Genomic DNA, 14,985 nt, shown 5'->3' with positions numbered 1-14,985 from the left:
ATAAAATGGTCTTGACAGCCTTATTTACTGGGGTTCCACAACTATTGTTCTCTCTCACTGGACTCAAGTGTGTATGTGTGGAGGTAATGTAAAAGAGGAAAGCAGGCATTTGGACCAAAGCACTGTGAGACAAGGATTTGAAGTAGCCGTCAAAATTTCGCTATGACGACGCATTTGGTCTTGGAATGCAGTCTTCAGAGGACGCATCACTTGGAATTGGGACAGAGCTATAGTGAAAGAATTAGTACAACTTGGCACAGTTTAACGGAAAAATTGTACAAGTTAAGAAAACATTGCCAAGAAATAATACTTAAATTCTTAATTCATTGTCACAGTATCTATTTATTTTTCTGCATATTATAGGCCTACTTGCAAATTTGCTTCCAAGGTATACATTTTTATAGTTTCTCACATTCCATTTGGGACTAAACACATGACACTGGTATTGCTCTACCATTTGAGCTACATGAATGACTCATAATGCATATATCTTGTATGCACCTTTAACTACTGAGTGACTGGACTGCGGTGAGTCTTGAATGCATCTTGGAGGGCATTTACATTTGGCCTTTTCATGACTTGATAGCAATCCTGTCAATATAAATGGAAGAAGTACCCAATGTAGAGATCATTAGGAGTCAGGGTGTATGTGTGCATGCTTTTATGACATCTATGCCTGTTATCTTTTTGCAAGTGTATATAAGTGTGCACATGCTCATTTGTGTGTGAAAGTTCGGAACCTGCCCTTTTTTATCCTGTCTACTCTATGCACATTTTCTCATGCACACAGCATCATGGCAGCCTGCCTCGTGCTGCTGAGATCTCCACCTGTTTGAGTAGACAGGATGTCACAGTGAATGTCCTGCATGCTTTCGAACACATTTGGCTTTTTTGCATAATAGGGTGATGCAAGACGATGACATGGGTAAACGCACTCATCCCAGTGCGGTAATGAAGAGATCCGTGTACGCGCAATATAATACAAAGGCTGTCTTTGTCACAGAATATCATTTGGAGTAACAATAATCATTCACAAAAAAGGTTCACATGACCAATTCAATTAAATACAAAAGCTCTGTATTTGTGTAATGCCTTTGATGACATATGCTGTCCCATATGCTGTCAGTAAGCAGTTTCATTCACTGCAGGATCAATAGATAAAATCTCAAAAGCCCTGTTAGACAAAAGAAGGAAAATATTAATATATGTCTCAAAAAGGGTCATTTGTATGAGGGAATGACTTTCCATTTGTTTACGAATTTAAAAATCCATTGCAATCACTTTCATTTTGACCACCTAGTTTGCTGTAAACAACATAATAGCAAATCACCAGAGATTTATTCTGGCAAAATAAATATAAAAAAAGAAAAAAGAACTTACTTTTATAATGTTTCATGGGTGCATACATTTTTACATGGCAGTTTGTGACTCATCTTTTTGCTTCCAGTTTATGACTGTGTGATTCATCTTGATGATGTCAGATAACTTTGATAGAAAGGTATACCAGCTGTCAGCTGTTAAATGCAAGTACACAATTAGATAATACCAAATTAGGTCAACCAAATATCAAGCAATGCTTAATTTTGTATATAAAATAGTTGCTCTTTTGAAGAAACCACAACTAGATCCTAGTGAACTGGCAAATTACAGACCCACTCCAAATCTTCCATTTATGTCTAAAAAGTTTTGCAAAATTGTGTCTGCTCAATTGTGCTCCTTCCCTCAAAAAATTAAAATAAAATAAAATAAGTCCCCACCATAGCAAAGAAATTGAATTTGTTCAAATTACAAATGACTTGCTTCTTGCATCAGACCAAGGCTGCATCTCATTGCTAGTTTTACTTAATCTCAGTGCTGTGTTCGTCAACATAGATCAATTACAAATCTATACAGGTATTCAAGGGCGGGCTCTAAGATGGTTTAGATCCTACCTGTCTGATTGCAACCACTTTATTTAATTGGAGAGTCATCTCAATTATCACCAGTAAAATCTGGAGTGCCACAAGGATCTGTCCTAGGTCCTCTTCTATTTTCAATATACATGTTGCCCCTTTGTAATATTATTAGAAAATATGGGATTAGTTTCCACTGTTATGCTGATGATACTCAACATTATATGTCAACGAGACCAGATGAAACTTCTAAATTATCTAAGCCAGGGGTGTCAAACTCAATTCCGGGAGGGCCGGAGCCCTACATAGTTTAGATTTAACCCTAATTAAACACAATTGATGCAGCTAATCAAATCTTCCAGGCTTATTTGAAAGCTACATGATATGTGTGTTCAAGCAGGGTTGGAACAAAACTCTGCAGGCTTCTGGCCCTCCAGGAACTGAGTTTGACACCCCTGATCTAAGCTAACAGAGTATGTTAAAAATGTAAAAGATTGAATGACCAATAATTTTCACCTATTAAATTCAGATAAGACAGAGATATTACTTTTTTGATTACAATTTGCAACTATAAGGTTTACTGTTACTTCCTCTAGAGTAAACTTGTCTTTTGAAACCCATTTTCCCATGTTACAAAAACAGTATTCTTCCATCTTAGAAACATTGCCAAGTTACGATACATGCTCCCTGTTTCTGAGGCAGAAAAGCTAGTTCATGCATTCATGACCTCTAGCCTGGACTATTGTAATGCACTGCTAGCTGGTTGTCCTACATCTTCAATAAACAAGCTAGAGGTAGTCCAAAATGCAGTGGCTAGGGTCCTTACCAGGTCAAGAAAATATGATCATATTACTCCAATTTTACAGTTTATGCACTGGCTACCTATTATGTGCCGTATCAGTTACAAAATATTATTACTTATCTACAAGTACCTTAATGGTTTAGCTCCTGTGTACCTAACTAGTCAACCAGTCTTGTATCGTGAAAAGCGTTATACAAATAAAATTGAATTGAACTGAATTGTAGTTTATTCCTGTGATAAATTGACTGTATTTTCAGCAGCCATTACTCCATTCTCACATAATCTTTCAGAAATCATTTTAATATGCTGATTCAGTGCTCAAGAAACATTTCTTATTATTATCAAATGTTAAATCAGTTGTCATGTTAAATGTATTTTTGTGTAAACTGACCCCCCCCCCCCTCCAAAAAAAAGTTCTGATTAATATAATGTTCAAAAGAACAAGATTGATTTAAAATATATATTTTGTGAAATTATGTCTTACAGTAATTTTTATTAATTTAATTATTGCTGAATTATATATATATATATATATATATATATATATATATATATATATATATATATATATATATATATATATATATATATATATATATATATATATATATATATATATAAAACATACTGAACCCAAACTTTTGTATGCCAGTGTATATATTCATATATTTCAACAAAACATGAAATGTCATTGGATCATGGTGTCATATTTTTTAAGATCTGCACAGTATATAAGCTGCGAAAGTCGTCAAAACCCATCAACAGATGGTGATGTGAACTAATGAAAGTTAAATGACATAAATGATATAAATGACATAAATGATATATTTTTGGAATAGCTATATTTATATTTGTGCAAACTTGTAAAACATTTCACTGCTATTTAGAGGTCGCTTGTTTGCTTGTGACTGATTTCTGGTTTTGCATTACATTAGAGCAGATATTTTGCTCAGCGGGACATCAGTAGTTGCTGCCTTTGCTTCACACAATAGACCGAAAAACAGGCACGCTGTGTCAGTGTGAATCTGTTCTTCCAGACATCTTTTGAACAGAAGCTTGTGATGATCTCAGACAAGCATAATCATCCACTTCACAATTAACCTGATTTTGTACACAGTTTTTATACACAGCAACCGCAAAGAATATAAATTATCTGGCTTATGTACACAAAAACATCCTTCAGTTCCCACGATACAACATGTACACGAACAACAGTAGCACAACAGATAAAGGACAAAGCAGATTGATGATAGATTGAAGGATAGATTTAGCTGCCATAGAATGAACTAAAGAACGTCTGAGTCTTTGAAGTTGAGCCTTCATGTATCATTCCTGTTCTTTCCCCCATATTGTTAATAGCTCCACAAACCTCTGGCTTTAGTGAAAACATGCCTGTCCTTAAATCACATCTCAACCCCTCCAAGTCTTACATAAACATCTCCAAGGCACGAAGGCAGGCAAATTAATATCTGGCTTTTTGCAAATAATCATGAGGTACAAAGAAGCAGGTCTGGGCATGTAGAGTTTCCTGGAGTTTGGGGTGGAGCGATACGTGTGAATAAATGGGCTCCTGTATGACAGTATTTATCCCCTCATTTCAAACCTGTGTGACTTAATTTTTTTTCTGTGGAACACAAAAGTATGGAGCCCTGTAAATGACCTGAGGAAAATAAATAAATAAATATTGTTACCAAAACCTCCTTACTAAAACTTTTAGGGCTATTCCCTCAGCTCAGTAAAACTGTACTAATGTAGGAATGACTTATATATGTGTGTGTGTGTGTGTTTACTATTATGTGTGGGGCTTTGTAAAAAGAAGACATTTTATACATTTATACCCTTTTGTTTATACAAATGGAGGTTAACAGGGCCTGATATTGTTTTGGACCCCAGTGATCTTCATTGCACTGACAAAAACTTTTTGGAAATATCTTCTACATTCCACAGAAGAAAAGAAGTCATACAGGTTCCCACTTGTAAGACACCATTCCCATTCTGGTTGCACCATCTGTACACTTCAGTTGATAAGAACTTACTGATTCATTGTGATTCATAAATACTTCCAATTGCAATATCTTCATTAACAGACCTTAGAAAGAAAATGAGACTTGAGTTTGGGGAGTACGAGGCTCCCCTTTTCATGTTGAACAGGTGATGCAGAGTCTGCGTGTTTCTAAGCTGACCTATGGCATTTCGTGAAGGTTAGTCAGCAAATCATCAATAGTTACTGTTCCCCAGCCTTCACCCTTCCCTTAGGGCAGCCAGGTCACTGCCTGTGTATGTACGCACTTGTTTTGCCGCTCCAAATGCATTCAAAAAGCTATAAACGCATCCACCTATTTTAGATTAGGCAACATGCAGTAAAATAAGCATTTGAAAAAGTGAGTCTTGACGACTTTAGAAGATTCCATTGACTTTACTTATAAAAGGAGACATAAAAATTTTTGGTACATAGAATCTACATACATAAGCAGAACAACTAAAAAAAAAGATAAAATACAAAAAACTGCCATTTGTGCATGTAATCTTTCATTGGGACTGAATTTTATGGGTTACATCAAAATAAATAACGCCTTGATACAGTGCCATTACTTAAAGATAATGTTTGGTGGCTCAATTTGCAAGACTGGTCATACTAGGGTCAGTGACAACATCTTATGAGACTATTCATACATATTCAAGTATTTTTTTTAAAGCAAAAGCACTGGAATACTATGATTGTATGTTGAAAATATGCAATAGGTTATTGCTGATTTTCCCTTTAAAAAGATTGCTCCATTTCTTGTGTATATGTTTAAAATACTGTCTAAATAACAGTGAAGACGATTTGCAAAGATAAAATGGCAGAAACTCAAACCAGAAACCTATATGACACCTCAAAACATGTCAGACTGCTCTTGCCCAAAGTCCAAGGTGACTTGATTGCAGATGTTCTGGGATATGAAATCAGATTGATATTTTTGTGATGTTTTCTGACTTCCATTGCAATGCTATGTCATTTGATAGCAAAGACTTCACTTTCATTCTCCAGGGCACAGATTATGGATCTTGAAACAACCAAGCACAGATAAAGTTTTTCCTGGTTGAGCTCATCTCCAAACAACCAATCTTACTGAATTGTCTTTTGAATACAATCTTATTTTTTTTCCTAAAACGGAAAAACTCTTTAGCAAACTCCTTTTGAGTCCAAGTTAGCACCATAATGTTATCATATTTAGCAGTCCATAAAAAATAGTGCTGTTAACATCAGTCTTTGGCTTTACACAGCCACACATTTTCCTTACTTTTCTTCTGTCTTTATGCCACAGGTGTAGCATTTTAAAGGTGCAGGTGAAGGACTCTAATCTCAATAAATTCATTCCTTAAAATATGACATTTAAAATAGGGTACAAGCAAGACAGAACCATAGAAGGCTGACTTTTGACATTGGCGTTGTGGCAGCTTCCTCAGCATCAGTTCTGGGCATCCCTGTGATATTCATCAAGACTGCTTCATCTCTCTTGTCCCATTACATTCATTTTCAACATTAACTTCTATTGTTTTGAGGGCTGATAACACACAGAGTGTTCATAATCTGGATTCGAGAAAGACGGCGGGCGAGTGGTATGACTCATGGAAAAAAGTGCCTCTACTGACCAAGAATTGGCTATAATCCCTTGTTTTTTCCCATTTGGGAAAGGTGGCCTTCATTTGTGGGACGTGTTGATCTGAATGTGTGGAACGATGGCAGGTTGTCTGTTGGGAAGGGTCATGAGGGGCCGGTGGAAACGGGCTTGCTCCTCATCTTGGATTTTCTCCACCTGCCTCCTAAACTTTCTGGCGAGCAGGATGGATGGGACCCCTCTCCTTAACCTCTGGGCAGGCTTTCTTTGCCATACTTCATATTTGGAATACTTCAGATCAAGAGGCCCTCCTGGGATGTCCTGCAAAACAGAAGAACTTGCTGTAGATTCTGTAATTCATTGACTTTGAAATTTTGAAACACCGTAGCTCTCAAACAACAGAGCATTGTGCTACCAACAGAAAGGTCATGGGCTGAACTGATGAAATGTGCATCTTGAATGCAATGTAAATAGTGTCTGAAAAATGTGTGCATGTAAACTTCAATATGATTATGAACAAAGCCAAAGGGTGGCTTCAAATCAAATGCGTCACAGACATAGGCTATTCTTACGCCAGTACATTAAACACATCCCAGACAGACTGATCAAAGTCAGAATCTTATTTGTTGAACTGGGCGAGAAAAACAATACCCTCCTCAACTTAGTGTGAACGTACTGTTCTCAAGTGGGGCTGACTATTGTGTTGTTTGTTTTTGTTATTTTCAAATCCAAGCCTTGGCCAGCTGGCCAACTGTCTTGCCAACACTTAACATATTTCCATGCCAAGAGCACATGGCACAAAATTTTGCCAGAATGCGGCATAACACTTGTACTTGTTTTGGTGCTTGGAATAATGACATCATTGCACATGCTGTCCAATAGAGTTTTATGGTGTTACCATGGGTTTTTGTTTGTGTAACTAATTATCTCCCTCGGTCTTGTTCCTACATCATCTTTAATGCAGTCTACAGCTTTCTGATGATCTCTGCCATTTTCTACATTGCTCAGCGATTCTGAGAGTGGAGACGTGGTTAATATTGATTTTGGCATGATAAAAACAGTCTGACTAGCCTGTCTAGTCGGAGTCTGTGTTTGTGGGTTCAGTAAAATCATTGTGCTGGGCTTTCGATGGGGGAGGGGAGATAAACAGCTCCACGTACCTTGTGAAGAGCCTGCGATGCTGGGAAGGCCTGCAGCGAGCTGGAGGAAACATCTCGCTCGGACTTCACAGGCTTTGCGCAGTACTGCTGCAGCAGACGCAGCTCGCAGCTCCGAAAGCAGCATTCTTCCACTATTCCTCTCTGAGAACGGCGGCTGTTTAATCTGTGCGGCCTGCCTGGGTGGGGGAAGAGAAGGTAAGGGATCAACTCCGGGGTTCCCCTGGAAAACGACCAATGCTATTAATTCACACCCTATTGTTTATATTTCACCAAATCGCACATGTGGCTGCTGGCATGTTCCTAGGATTTCTGAAATCGGAGACTGCATCAACAGCTCCCTTCTTTCTTTCCTGTTGTTTGTGACTCGCTTTTTATTTCTGGCACTAACTGATTTGATGAGGACATTAGAATATCACAAAGAACAGTACACAGAAAAACAAATATTAATCTGTGTTCCCAGGGATGTGTGAATAGCTAGCAAAATGGATCCTTTGACCTTGACATTTGCCTACTAAACAAAGATAAAAGATAAAGAACAGCAGGAGAGGTACAAAAGGGGGAAGTCCTTCATCATCTGATAGGAATATAGTCGACTAGAGAGAGAGAGAGAGAGAGAGAGAGAGAGAGAGAAATCTTTTGCAAACAACTAAATAACTTGCAGACACAAATTCCTTGTTTCTCCTAAATACTGACATTTAACAGCAATTAACAGCACTAATGGCTTTCACTGGGAATACATGTTAGAAAGCAATAAGAGGCATGTTTCCTCTTTAATAAATACCCTCCTTGTGACATTCATTAGTACACAGTATGGCATTGTCATCTGTGTCTTGTCTTTCAAATTGCTGTGACTGCTTCTACAAGACGAACAGCTATGTAAATGTTTATAATTCCTGACAACCATCACACAGCACTTTAAGAGTTGCACTTACTTATATGAAACCCATCTTCTCCACACACGAACTGAAGAGTATCCACTAGTTCTCCACCGCAAAGAGTCTCCCCTGTTCTCACGGGGGATGCGACCGTGAAGAATGACAGAATAAAAAATGAATGTATCAGTGAGCGCATCTGTGAAATGAAAACACATTTGAGTGTGAGTTTAACAGAGGTTACTGGTGTGATTGTGCTGATTTCAATCACGCGACCAAAGAGTGACACAAAAAGTTCAAAATAACTGTGGAGACGCTATTCTCCTTATCAACGATACCATGAAGAAATGCTATACGCTTAAAACAGTGATGATTCTCACAACTTTTCTCTTAAGTTTTACATATTGTCATGAATATACCTAAACATGCAACTGTAAATAGAAACGATGTAACTGTGCGAATAACTTGCATACTTCAACCACAGTCATGTCATTGTCACTTTCTCTTACCGTTGTTTGTTTTTTCCCAGTTTTTCGGCACGATGCACAGAATAGATGGTAATCATCCATGCTAGGCGGTTTGTTGAAAACGACGTTTACTAGTTGTTGTACTAAAGAGTTGCTTTGTTTCCAGTCTGTTGCATTTCTTTAAAGTGATGCTTGTGGCTGTCTCAAAGTTTAGAGGACAGGCAAGGCATATGTAGTGGGAGACAATTTATACCAATACCCGCCCCTCGCACCCCCAGCCCTTAGCGATGTCCGATTCGTGAACGAATGGTTCTTTTGAGTCGGATCTTTTTTTTTTTTCTTTTTTTTTTTATGAACCGATTGCACTGCTGCACAAAACCGAGTAGAACCAATACACTGAATTAGTAAGAAGAACAGTTCTCGAGTCAACAAATCGTCTCACTGAACGAGAACTTGTTTTGTGACCGTATTATAAACATACAGCATTTCAACAAACTAATACATTTTTACAGTTTTTTCTTGATTCTGCAAATTATACTTAGATTATATTATACTAAATGACAACAAAGATTCTAATTAAGAAAACATTTAGAATATAAAACAGAAACGATTAACGCGATGACGTAACGATTCTCTATCTCTTTTTTAGCTTTCTTTGAAATTAAATGTTCAAAAGAACCGATTCGCGGAAATGATTTCCCAATTACTGCCAGCCCGCCTGTGGATGAGAACTGGAATGCTTTTCTTTTAATCAGATGTAATCTGCAGCAAACATTGTATTTAACCCAAAAACAACAAAAAAAGTTAAAACTTAATATTTAGATTTTCCCAAATTGTCTTATTAACCGTTTTTATGCAGAATACTCGTGTTAATGGCAAAATATTTTGTAAGTGCAGCGCTCACTGCTGGTTTATGTTTGAGTGCACACTCAGCTGATAGAGTAGCCTACCTGCTCACCAATGACAAGGCTTTCTTAGTCAAATAGCCGCCTCTTTAAAATACCTTTTGGCAACAGGTCAGCCTGAGGAATTTTAATTGAGGGAACATTCTTCTAGCTTCTCAACATAACAAAGGGGGTTGCAATCGCATTCCAGTGAATGCAGACAGACACCGTGCTGAAATTTCACTCTCACGACAACAGTGTTGACCTTTTGTGCGAGCGCGACATTTCAGGCGAAAACCTAAAATGATTTATGCTTTCTTTAAAAAGCTACTCAGTCCGTTTCATACGCTGATTACGACCCAGTAATGAACACAACGAAACATATATATTATTCTGTATAAATTGTGTACTTAAGTTACATAAGTGTTAGACGGAAATGAATGAGCAGTCAACATGCCCTGACATGCCTCAAACTGGACATAATGTAACTTTGGCAAAAACACTTTCCATTGTTTGCCTGAAACATCAGACAGTCATGCAAAATGTGCTCATTTTACCTTCCTCTAAAAGTGGAAATGGCCTGAATTAGAAATTTATAGTACCAATCATTAATTTAAGGACAAAAATAAGCATGTTATTTTTATTAGGAAATTATACACTGAGTTCATAAGATGTTATTTTTACGAATAGACAAGCCTACACTCATTAAACAGCCGGTGAAAATGTACGAGACAATATACACAAAGGAAAATGGTTTATGCAAATTTGTGACTGTTCAATATAGTGTGTGAATATTGTGACATTGTATCATGACATTGTATCATGACAAGTACACTATAGCACGCTCTAGTGGTCCAAAGTAATAAAGCCATTGTAAAATGACTTCACATGAGTGAGACTTTACCTTATTCTGGTTAAAGTGAGGCAGTGACTGAAAGAATTACTGGATTAACTAAAACTTTATTAAATAAATACATTCTTGTAGAGAAGATCTTTATGTTATGCGTGTACTGTTGTTACAGTATGGTAATCTGACACACTGAATACAGTGGCCCATTGGGCTATTTGAGATGTAATGTGTTTGATGTTTGGCACTTTCTGCCATCAAGAAACTGCTCAGGCCTCTATTTGCATTGCCCATGTAACTCTCTTACACTCTTACACTCACTAGAACAGCAATGTTAACCTGTGCAATAAAACCATCACTTTACTTTGCATGGACATTCTGTGCTCAGAGAAGTAGACGAGTCAATGCATGTTAATATTGTAACTCCTAAACTTAAAAAAAAGAAAGAAAAATGACAGTGGAAAAGCTTCACTCTCTATCATATGTTGCTATGATATTTGCCGTTTTATATAGTGTGTAGAGGCACATATGTTTTTTTTTTGTCACTGATCAAATGTGCCATGTAATATGAAATTTGATTACATAATGGAAAACTAAATATTGAATTTTTTTTAAAATGTGCTCTAAGAAAATAATATTCATTATAGGGAAATTCACAATGTGGCATATGGCTGCCATTGTGAAAAGGCCACCTTCTGTCGATAAAGTTCCCTTGTAAGTTTGTCTCTAAACTGACTCCTGTCTTAGAACCATTTTGAAAGAAGACCAGCTGAGAGTCAAAGGTCATATGATACCTCGGTATAAGAGGACCTTGAGCATGTCTGTTTTCCACACCCTGAATAAGCTTTTTTTTAGCTACAGTGCAAACTATGTTTGTAAAAATAATCACTTGTAAATAAGTGAATATAAAAAGTTGAGAAAGATATATCATTATATTGGATCCATGCTATTTGTCTTAAAGTGACAGCTCCTAATGTATTAGCTGCTGTGGGTTCCTTAATGTTAATCCAAGAAAAGAGAGAGAAGTTCACTCACTGCTCTTGACAGAATAACTTTTGCAGCTTTAACAGTTATTATTCTTCATTTAATTTATACAATGAATACTATGCAATGCTATTTTACATGTAAATATTCAACTTCTGTACCTGAACACAAGACAAACCTAAAAAATTAAAGCATTTTTTAATTTGTATTATAATTTTCATTGGGGCCCTGCATACCTCAGTTACGGCCCTAGTGATGGTTATTAAAAAAAAAAAAAAGTGATATAGTGCCAGTGCCTTGGTTTCATGTGCTTTTGCATATGAGACCTCTTCTTCATAAGTCATTACTGTAAGGGGTAATTCTTTGAAGCAGGCAAATTCACTTCAAGTATTTTGCAGTCCCCGGTTACCTATAAGATGATGTGATATTATTTCTTTTTTAATATTTAAATGTATAGTGATAACTAATTTTATAGTTCATAAGAATCAATTTTTCTGTGTTCCCAAATAAATCTATTATGAGTCAGGCATGTTGCATTTAGTCAATGAATTTAAAACAAATTTAAATTCACTGAACAAAGCAGTATAATTTCAGACCGTTTTTTATACGATAGTAGAGAACTACACATTTTAATGCATCAGGCTGCATTATACTTTTAAGGTCCTTTTTTTTTTTTTTTTTTTTTTTTTTTTTTACAATCTTCACACATGGCCCCATATTGCATATACATTTAGGATTACATAAAAGAGCATGCCATTTTCTTACACATTCTGATTTCTATCTAATAATTATATGTCTCATACACTGTACAAGCCAAAAGTAAAGCAACATTAAATTACATAACTACATAGTGATCGGGAGAAAGCAGCTTAATCAAAATAAGAAGACTGATAACCTACATGAGCAGACCAAAGTTGTGAAGGTCCTCCAGTATTTTCTGTGTATCATACAGCTATCCTTTCCTGAAAATATTGGTGAAACCAGAGTCAAGGGCAATGGTGGACAAAGACATGAGGATGTTCTCCATTCAGCTGAATGGAACAGTGTAAAAGTCTATGTTCACCCCGAGAATGCAATTTCATGATATCACCGCAACAAACAGCACTGGTCCCCAGGACTGTAACCTAACAAACCTCATAATAGTATAAACAGCTTTTAAGTCTTTTTGGCTCCACTTCCAACCATTCAATCTGGAGTCAGTCACCAATCCATCACCTGCATCTGTGCCACGGCCCTCGTTTGCACTACCGCTTTACTAAAGCACTTAACACCACAATTCACACCGTGGCAGAGTAACATAAATCTGAAGAAAAATAAAATATATTATGGTCTCACTTTTAGACAAATAGATGAATAAGTATGCAACTAATTTTAGTTAAACAAACATTTTCATGTTGTTTACTTTGACAAATACGAGTCGACTAAAATGATAACAATTACATTTTTTATTTGATACAATTTACTTCTTGTATATAAAAGTTTTAATTGTACTTACATTTAAGAAATCCTGCATAATTTTTCTAATTACATCTATAATTAAACTGTTGACCCAACCCTTAAAGGTGCTCTAAGTGATGTCACACATTTTTTAGGCCAAAACATTTTTTGTCACATCCAGCAAACATCTCCTCACTATCCGCTAGCTGCTTGTCCCCTGAACACACTGTAAAAAAACGGGGTCTCTCTAGACACCACAGGCTCCACAAACAACAAGAAAAAAAAACTGGGATCACCCGCACCACAAAACATAACAAACTGTTCCAGCCAATAACCGACAAGAAAGATTTGGGGGTGGGGTTTGGGGGGTTAGTGCACGGATGAGGAGGAGGGAGGGTCTAGCTAGCCTCCGTTTTGTTTGACAACAATTTGAACGTCAACAAGAAGTTACGAATCCCGGCATCGCTTAGAGCATCTTTAAATCTACCCAAACCTGTCCATAACCTCACCTGTATTCCATCTCACTAGCAGCAAAAGCATAAACATATTAAGTACATTATACTTCTTAATTTTGTAGGTTGTAGTTAAAAAGGCACCTGATATAAAGTGGGAACAAACAATTAAATGAGTAGTTTTAATACACAGCATTCAGTGAAGCCTCCAAATCATATTATTTTATATTATTTATTAACATAAAATAAGATGGAAGGAAATGACATTAAACCAAATAAAAATAAATGTACAATCAAAAGGGTCAAATGTATTTGGTATACTGAAATGTGTTTATGCGGTTTAAGTTTGAAAAAACACATTATTTTCCACATACTGTACATTCTTGTTTCTCCTCTACAAAACCTTCTGAAACGCATTGTTTTTTAATAAGCTCATCGGTCTGAAAAGCAAGGTGCGCTCTGATTGGCCATCTATCCAGTGTGTTGTGATTGGCCGAATACCTCAGGCTTGTGACGGTAATGTTACGCCCATTAACATATGGTGATGACGCGTGTACCGGCATGACAAGACAAAAACAAGAAAACCAAGTACAAACGAGGCATTTGTTGCATTCAGTGGGGACATAAATACTTATTACACGTTACGTATCGTGCTGCGTAAACATAATACCATGTCTGCATATGTGATCTGCTCAAAACTCGCGTTTTAATCATCAGTGGAAAATCCTTTACAAATGTGAACATACTTACATACTGTGAGTCATACTTTATAGAAACAGACACCAGTTCCACAAGTTCGCCTTGCAGGTAATGAAGTGAGAAGAATAGCATGCATATTTGGCGTGCGGGACGAATGCTGAGCTATTCCCACCAGAATGGGTCAACGGTGAGAAGCCGGGGTGGTGGAGGGATGCTGAAAGACTAGAGAGAATGAAGGTAAGGCTGCCATGTTTAGGTTATTAAAGCCATTATTTTTGTTTTCTTCACTTACAAACAGTATTCTCGTCGCTTCATACCATAACGGTTGAACTACTACTGGCAGATGGACTATTCTGACAACGTCTTTCATACTTTTCTGGACTTTGACAGTGTAACTCACTTGACAGTTTATAAAAACAGTCACAAGCCTCTCGGTTTTCATCCAAAATAACATAAATTGTGTTCCGAAGAAGAACAAAGCTTTTACGGGTCTAAAACAACATGGGGGTAAGAGATTAATGACGAAATTTTCATTTTGGGGTGGATTAACCCTTTAACGTATATAAATATCTCTTTGGATTTGAGACTTTAGTCTTTGCAACTTTACAGATCTTCTTCATGCACCAAGAGTTTGTAACACTCCAACGAAAAAGGAAAACTTGAAATCGCATCATATGACCCATTTAATGTGATTAATTCTCTGAAGTGTTAACACATCCCACCGAAAAATGTGTTGACCTTTCAATGCTGAATCAACATGATATCAAACCATCAGGTTGGAGAGAAAAAAGTTAATCCATAATAAATGAGCGCACACTTGGGAAATTCAGAATCTTTTCCTTCATTACTTAATACTGAATTAAAACCATAATTATCAGAATGCAAAC

At 36.7% G+C, this 14,985-nt stretch overlaps 1 protein-coding gene across 1 annotated transcript; it reads right to left on the bottom strand.

Moving 5' to 3' along the window:
* Positions 1-5,090: 5,090 nt before the first annotated feature.
* Positions 5,091-9,044, bottom strand: igf2a (insulin-like growth factor 2a). The gene is made up of 4 exons (XM_059534792.1): positions 8,838-9,044; positions 8,389-8,527; positions 7,457-7,632; positions 5,091-6,617 (listed from the first exon to the last, which is right to left on the bottom strand). Exons 1-4 carry the CDS (start codon positions 8,895-8,897, stop codon positions 6,381-6,383), a joined length of 612 nt encoding a protein of 203 aa, XP_059390775.1. The 5' UTR covers positions 8,898-9,044; the 3' UTR covers positions 5,091-6,380.
* Between the last annotated feature and the right edge of the window lie 5,941 nt (positions 9,045-14,985).

The sequence above is a fragment of the Carassius carassius genome, chromosome 3 (genome assembly GCF_963082965.1).
Source record: "Carassius carassius chromosome 3, fCarCar2.1, whole genome shotgun sequence".
Classification (NCBI taxonomy): domain Eukaryota; kingdom Metazoa; phylum Chordata; class Actinopteri; order Cypriniformes; family Cyprinidae; genus Carassius; species Carassius carassius.
This window is presented reverse-complemented; position numbering and strand designations above follow the sequence as displayed.